The 8,936-nt window shown below is 32.5% G+C and overlaps 1 protein-coding gene across 1 annotated transcript; it reads right to left on the reverse strand.

The window, feature by feature from the left end:
* Positions 1-890: 890 nt before the first annotated feature.
* Smp_147550 (twik family of potassium channels-related) lies at positions 891-8,667 on the reverse strand (the record flags this gene model as incomplete). The annotated part of the gene is made up of 2 exons (XM_018795593.1): positions 891-1,075; positions 7,659-8,667. The coding sequence occupies 2 exons, from the start codon at positions 8,665-8,667 to the stop codon at positions 891-893; spliced, it is 1,194 nt and encodes a 397-aa protein (XP_018649891.1).
* Positions 8,668-8,936: the final 269 nt, after the last annotated feature.

The raw sequence follows: 8,936 nt of genomic DNA on the forward strand, positions 1-8,936 counted from the left end.
ATAAAAGATAGGTTGTATATAAGGATATAGTACAGGAAGGAAGAAAGTTATGAAGCAATTCTAATCTTAAGGTTTAAGGGAAGATAAAGAGTGTATACACCTACGCCATTGTGATCGATTCTGAGCCATGTCACCTAGAGTCTCCAACCATTTATTACGATAGTCACGCGGACCCCAACCAAGTAGTCTGTATCTGCCAACATGGCTCAGACTAGAAGTTAGTGACTTCAAGCACTGATTCCAGGTTTTGGTTTGGCTGCCCCTAACTCTTTTCCAACCATCCCCTACACTAGTCAGCATAGCGCGTCATGGTAATCGGTGTTCAGGCATACGTAACGCATGGCCTAACCATCTCAGTCGATGAAGATTCATGACCTCATCAACTGATTTACCATCATTTCCTAATACCCTGCGTCGAACCTCACTATTACTTACTCGGTGATCCCAGCAGATGCGAGCAATATTTCTACTTTTATAAACAGTGAGCCATCAGTAAATTCTCCCACCCTTTTAGTGACACTCACGTCAACTACTTTAATGAAAATAAGTAGCGCAGTATAGTTAGTTTAAATGGTTCAGTAAGAAACTAACAATATAAATATTATGATTTATAATTCTTGTAAAACTATATCTAATATAAAAATTTATCACATAAGTAACTTGAGTCTCAGACTATTCTGTAATACAAATGATTTTTATTTCGTTTGTAAATCTGTTTTGTTAGGTGTTATTTACCATGATTTTCTTTAATTTTTACTTTACACTCTCATCCACTTTGAGAGTTTCATTCATCTAGATGAAAATTTAAATGATGATGATGCTGATGATTCAAGTAGAGTTGACAGAGTTGATTAATTCAATGATGAAATCAAAGAAATATAAAATGATAACTAAGATTTTGATTTCTTTTTTTCAGAGTTTGTGACACCTATACGACGTCCTATTCTTTTCATTTTTGCTGTAACTTCTTCTTCCATTAAATTGAAACACATTGCAAATAAAGATAGACCAAGAGCTACATAAACTGCTAAAGCAATCATTTTTTCTTTTGGATTTTGTGAATCAATCTTTGTACCTGAAAAATGACAAATTTGAACGTAATTGCAAATGTTATTGAATAAATGAATAGATAAGTAATCAAGAAATAATGTGAAAGAATATCAATGATGAATAATTTTGACATTATCTCAGGATCGTTGACTTATTGATGTTAATTAACTCTGTAGTTGAGCCTCATATAGACTAAAAAGCAATATATAGATCCTCCTGCTAACAGTCACCAAATGAATTTGATGTCATTTCATCAGATTTCTGTGGAGATCTATTTAACTTAGTCTCCGATCGTAACTCCTAAACATATACTACAGAACTATTAAAGACAATGAATCACTCATTTTTTTACATACTAACTTTAGAATATATAGCTCTCAAGTCTCTTGACGGGACGATTCTTATCAGACAAGAAGTTGGAATTTAAAGGTTTACCATCCCATAAACTAATCAAAATGTATTTTTCAATTTTGGTGAATTTCATACTAGCTGAAGCTCTCAGATTACAGTTGGAAATTACTTTGTCTATGAAAAATTTGCTTGACACTCCCAAGAAAATAAAAGAATCGCCAACGGCCTAATTTCTATAGATAATAAATATGAAGAGCTCAGTTTTAAAGTCTTTGTTATGCTGGGCCATTTAGGATTGATTCGTTCAAAAAGGCAAAGCTTCTATGAGATTTTAAACGTGGTTTACCGTTAGGTATCAATCAATACGAGAATGCTGGTCATAATCCTCGGTTAATTATTTGAAAATATCTAACGAGGTGGACAGCAGTGTCGAGTCATTTAATTCAACAGCTAAATAGCAAACTGATCTGATCATCCCTAAAGACCAGATAATATGACACCGATTGATATCCCTTTATTTATTAGTGTAGTCTTTTATTCGATTGAGGATTCCGTTGGCTAACTATCAAAATGGAATCTAATATCTTTAAACTGGAAATCAAATATTAATGTTGAGTTATTTAGCAATGCCTAAATTTAAGATCCGTCACTTACTGGTGGGTAACTATTTTGGCAAGTTATTTCTAATGTGATCTTTTCAGCATAAATTTGCCATGAGATTTAAACTATTCAGTCCATTACTCATCAATTTGATGAACACAAAAAACTAGCTTCGATTAAATACCGATGGAATGAATAACAACTGTATAATCTTTTCCAAAAAGTATCCTTGATTTGACAGTGTACAGGAAAAACACTTTTCAAAATCAATAGCTCATAGTTCGGCTAGTGTCGAACACTAGGGACTGGTTGCTATGCTTCGACAAAGCGGTTAGAATTTAGTGTTTTGCTGAAATTATTTTATTCATATGTATTTTCAACATTTTAAGTTATTGTGATTTGTCAAGAAATTTTCTAACTTACATATACTGACAGATACTTCCATCTTCAGTTTAGTAGCTGTTTAGTTTAAGGTTATGAAGTAGACATTTGATATATGGAAATGTGTTCAAGTTAAAGATTTCTAGAAGTTCTATATAGACTTTATGGCTTGTGAAATGAACTTTTCGCAAGTTTTGTAATTGTTATTGAAGACATTGGGTTTCTTCATGTCATAGTACAAACTAAATGATTGTGAAAGAATGAACTAACAGGTTGTAACTTAAAGAATTGAAGCCTACATATTCATTTTGAAATCTGAAGTTATTGGTTATTCTCTAGTGTGAAATGGCAGATACTTACTATCGAGTAGTCTCCGGATGAATTAGCTAGTTATAATTTACATACAGCCTGGTACGAATGTGTGCCAGCTCACATTCCTGCACCAAATCAGCACAAAAAATGAAATTAATAAGCCAAATAGCAGGAGGATTGAAATAATCAAAGGATCATTGATAGTGGCAAAGACTAAACATTGGAGAATCCAGTTTGAAAAGAAGGGAAGAATCCGAAGAATATGAAATATCAGGGAATGTTGAAGTTAAAGAAGAGGTAAGAGATGAATTTAACTGACCCTTTGTGACTGATTTTGGGCCATTTCACTCAGTATATATTACCAAAGGTCGTGGTTGTTAACCGAACTCGAACCAAATAGTCTCCGCCTATCATATGGCGTAGCTCAACAGTTAATAACTTTATGAGCTGATGTTGTCTTAGTTTTACTGTCACTAATTTTCTTTCAACCTGTTTCCATTCCAGAAAGAATGGTATCCCTAGTCGAAAGAAATGGCTGCGTAGCGATTCCTGATTCTCCGCATTATGTGATAAATACACCTTTTGATTCGACGAATATCAACAAACCGTCTCTCTAGTTTATTTAGAAAAGTTACCACCATTATCACATCAAAAGAAGACAAACTAAAAGAATAGGCAAATATAATAAACATCTCTCAATGTGATCAAACGTAGCGATTCGTTGTTGCACCGAATGAAATGTCATAGGCTGGTGCTGTTGTGCCATTTTACGACTATGACAAGACAGATCTGAAACAAGTCATAGAATCACACAGATACAAAGCATGGTATAAAACAACCAACGCTCTTCGAAATAATTTGGTTCGAATAGAGGAAGAGATTTATGTTACTTCTAAACAGTGTAGTGGAATGGTGGGGGTGATTTGGAGCTCAGGTGTGTTTTTTGTCGAATTTGATTCCCGAGCTTTTATAGTCGTTCTGGGCACCGATGTTAGCTCTTACTTCATGTAGAATTGGACGTTCTAGTTGTTCAACGGGTCTTAAATCAGTTTGTCCTAGTGGCCTTGACTATGATTGTCTCTCCCCTTAGGTTTCATTGTCTTTGGTTGTCCACGTATTCAAGTCGGCTATTGTATTCCGTTGACCTTTGACCAGGTTTCTGATTGACCTTTTTCTAGTATTTTGACAAATTGGACTGGATTTAATGTGTCTATTAGTTGCTGATCGATTTAAATGCCATAACTTCAGAAATTCTTTGACATTATTAAAATTCTTTCGATCTAGGATTTTGACGTTTACCCATTCTTATTCATGTCCTTACAGTTGTCTGTATGTAATAATATCAATTATAGGTTATCGTGTAGCTTTACTGATAGATTAAGTTAGTGTATTCGTAAGTGAAGAGGTCATCCACTTTTTCTAATGTAGTGTTTCTTATTTTTGGTATAATTTACTTTGTATGTGATACGGAATTAAGTCTAGATTAAATGAACTGGAGTGATTGCATTATTTCATGAGTGATATTGATTCCAAAGGGTGATTTCTAAGATGCCACTCACAACCAGTGTATCAGATATCTCATATAATGATGTAACTAGCTTATGTAAATATAGATTCCTTCCTTCTTATAAATTTGATTTGGACTTTTTATAATTATTATGAAACACAAGAAATGAAATTGCATGATTCTTAATAATCATATTCGATCACATGTTCCATATAAAATGAATATCATAAGTTGAAATCCATAGTAAAAGAAAGATGAATAATGAGTTTTTCTTTTCTAGAACAAATTCCAAATATTGACATTTCTACTGAATTAAAGCAAAATAGAATAGTAGTGACCTTATCAACAGTAAATTAATTATCATTATTACTGAGTAGAATCTTTTTTTTTTCTGGTTCTTACGAAAAGATTTCTACTTGTCAGTAAATCAGAGGAATAATAATTACTAAGGCTACTTGTTTCTCTTAAAGAAAAAAAAATAGCCAAATCTTTCAGTTACTTCTTTCTAGAATAAAATCTTGAATAAGTTAATCAAATGAAAGATGGAATCATTGAATGATTCTGTCATAAAATATTGTTATTTAATCACTATGGATAAATAGTGTCCACTTGAATCTTTACTATAAAATCAAATCTGGACATAATCATTCACAATGTGATATACATTATTACTTATTTATCGATTAAAGCATCAAATGAGTACAACATATTCAGAAAGAAAAACCTCCCATATTATGGGTATGCAAAGAGAGTGAGTGAGAAATAGATGTGAATTTATCAAAAAGAAAACTGTCATACAATCATCAACATCTTTAGATATGAGATGTAGGTTATAATGTATCAACTTCCTATAGAGCATAATCTGTAAAATTTTATTTAAGGATTTAAATACACTAATGAGAAGTTACTATTAATCTGTCGCTCTTTCTGCTTCGTTATTTAATTCCAGGTAAGTTTACAGGATGATACATTTTTATTCTTGAATGAAGAAAAATCATTTACTCCTATAGTTTATTTTTGTAAAATGAAGGTTGAAAAATATTCCATCAGGAAACAGGTCTATAACTTCATAGTTAAAAGCATGAGTCAATTGAAGCTAGACCACCATCGAAGACCTGCAAGCACTGGACGGCCGTTTCGTCCCAATGTGGGACTCCTCGGCAGTACGAATCCACGATCTCACCTCGCGAGATTCGAACCCAGGACCTATCAGTCTCACTCCAGAGCACTTAACCGATAGACCACTGACTTCAAGAGGTACTTCCTGGAATTCTAGTGGAGTTCAGTGGAGTACAACCACGTCTGTTGTGAGATAGGAGCTTAATGAAGACAATTGGTGAACGGTTGCTCAACTTCGTGGAGTGGTTGAAGTTAGACATTGACACCATCGGATGCCGGCTCAGTGGTCTAGGGTTTAAGTGTTCGCGCGCGAGACCAAAGATCCTGAGTTCCGATCCCATGTCTGGGATCGTAGATGTGTATTGTTGAGAAGTCTCATACTGAGATGAAACAGCCATCTAGTCATTCCAAGTTTTCAATGGTGGTCTAACTTAGATCAATTCATGAATTCAACTATTAAAATTACTACAATCTCCATAATCCCTCATTCTGAAAATTATACAGTTTAATAATTACTCATTAGTGTAATGGTTTTCAAATATTGATTTATTAGTTAAACAACCATTAATTTTATGAAAATTACAGAAATTAATAAAATACAGATTTATTTGCAATTCTTTTCCTTTTTTTCCAGATGTATATTCAAGAGAAATATCACATTTGTTATGACTACTAACTTGAAGTCGCTTTTTCACAACTAATTAAAAAGCCTTTGTCCACCCCCTAAAACTATTCCACATGATTCTTGTATATTTTTAACCTATAGAGACATTATGTTTTATGATGATAGAAAAAAATTACTGACTGGTTGACTAACTAAACATTTAAACATTTCAGTTGTACATTTTATTAACTTTAACTTTAACGAATAATGATGGAAATTTGTAGCTCTAATCATAGTAATGTCATTGTCTAGAATGAAAAAGGTAAAAAAGAAGTTATGTAGTGTGTAGTGAAAGAGATAAATAGTGAAAGTATCGAAATCAAAAGATGTTAGTAGGTGAAATAAAGTATTGAATTTGTATTCATTTAATATTGTTTGTTTGAATCTTCCCATTGATGTTTAGGACTGTAACTGGTCAGTCTCTAATTGGCATATGTGCATACTGTGCTGTATTGTCTCGATATAGCCTTAATTCACAAGCATTGTAAACAAAGATGGATAGTGGCTAGCAGTATGCACATATACCAATTAGAGACTGACCAGTTGCAGTCCTCAACATCAATGGGAAGATTCAAACAAACAATACTAAGTGAATTTAAACTTCATCCCATTGTACAAGCAAGTGGCTATCAGGACTCAGTAGCTGAGTGGATAACGCGATGGCGTCTGAATCGAAAGGTACTGTGTTCGAGTCTCAGAGTGAACATCAACTCTGAGATGCAAGTACATCCAGCTGGCGAGTCCCAAAAAGGACAAAACGCGCGTCCTGAATTCCACTGCTAGCCACTATCCATCTTTGCTTACAATATCGAATCTGTAATTTTAGGATTGAAGTAAAGAAATAATATGGATTTTGTACAATTTTACCAACATTTGTCTCAGATAAATCAGAACTCTATTTCGTTATTCTCATATTGGTAACATAAGCAATTGATATAAATAACTCATTTGTCAAATACCTTTTAAATCCAAAGTAAGTAGATGTGACAATTTTTGGTTCGCCTGTACTTGTCTGCTCATGATTGTTAGATTTCATTAATGACCTAGAAGGTAACATGCTTACCGTGACGCATGAAAAAACTCCTGTTTCTATGATTGTCGAGGCCATGAGTACACACTGCTTAGAAGACTGATACTAGAACGAAAGAGGTGTTGATTATTGCCTAGTTTTCAATACCAGTTTACTTATAATCGGTCAGTAATATAAAATACATTTCGATAAATATCTAAAAACACTCCATACTACCACTACTAAAAGTAGTAGTGTGGTGTGTGTTACAGATGTCGACAGATATAAGTCGTATGTACCGTCAACCGAAGGTGAAATACCTGGTGGAAGAAGGTTAAGAAGACCGAAGGAAAGAGAACGAGGACAAAGAATGGTTGGCATGGAAACGAAGGAACAACAAACTCTGAGACAATTGATGGATATTTTGCAAATGAAGTATTTACTGTATGATTCTCAGATTCTCAGATATTCTGTGATGTTGTATTAAGACACATTTGATCGTCCTCACCCGTGTTCTCGTTCACATCAGTAGTATGAGTATTAGTGGTAATAATAATGATAATAATAATAATAACAATAATTGTATGGCTTTTGTACTTTCCTGCTGTTTCCAGTTTAATGATACTAATAATCTATCGGTAATGACCATACAAATATTCACTTACCTGGTACAATATCACCAAATCCAATTGTTGATAATGTTACGAAACAAAAATATGACCATTTTAAATAATCTGTTGATTCCCATAAACAAAATACAGCAGCGCCTAATAATATATAAAAAGTCATCATAAGTATAGTTAATGATATTGGAACTGTTTTTATTGTATCATTTGATGATTTATTCGATTCATTTGTTCCACAATGCCTTATATCTAAATCATTTTGTCGTTGTTGTTGTTGTTGTAGTTGTTGTTTTAATTGATGATCTATATTGATCACATTCATTGATGAATGTAATTCAAGGTTATTTGAAGTATTTATTGATTCTTTAAATGATTGATCATAAATTGAACGAGTTGTATTTGAATAATAATTTGATAAATCAAAACTTTCTAATGGTGTATGTTGTTGTAAATATGGATTTAATGAGTATGTATCATTGAAGTCAAATCTTTGAGTTGAATAATTTTTTGTATTTATATAAGGAATTGTAGATACTATAGTTTCCATGAAATAATCTGGTTTATATGATGATAATCTTGATGAAGAAGTTTGTGATTGTTTATCATTCCATGTTAAATTTGATTGTTCAATATTTTTATAATTCAAATGATCATTTGGATTGTAATTAGCATAGTTATGACTATGATAAGTATGATATAAGTGATTGTTATTGTTATCATTACAAATCTTATTACTACTAATAGAATGATTATGAGTAGTATTACCTAGTGTTCTTTTATATCTTTTATACTTTACTAGATTTGATGATGATAATGTTGAATTATTTCTTTCACTGATTAAACTATCCTGGTTTTGTGATAATTTTAATTGTTGTGTAACTTTTTTATGAGTTAATGGATTAAAACACTTTTTTATACATTTTTTAAATTGTATAAATGCTGGTTGACAAATACGTATATAGAATACTTGAAATAATGATGCCATATAATTACCACTATTTGAAAGATAACAAAAAAATAATGGTATACCAAATACAGCATACATCATTGTAAGAAATTTACCTAATCTTGTATGAGGTGTTACATGTCCATAGCCTGAAATTGAAATTTGAGAGGGAAGACAAGTTAACAATGAGAAGACCAAAAAAATAGTGATAATTATTGTTGCTAGTGGTGTCGAATATAAAGAATAGTGTAAGTTAATATGACATCAATTACTGATTAGAGATCAGAAGGGGTTTTGTGAAGATTTCAGCATTTTCATAGTTGAAATCATGAGTCAATTGAAGCTAGACCACCATGGAAAACTGCTGAGGT

This window comes from Schistosoma mansoni, chromosome 2, assembly GCF_000237925.1.
Source record: "Schistosoma mansoni strain Puerto Rico chromosome 2, complete genome".
Lineage (NCBI taxonomy): Eukaryota > Metazoa > Platyhelminthes > Trematoda > Strigeidida > Schistosomatidae > Schistosoma > Schistosoma mansoni.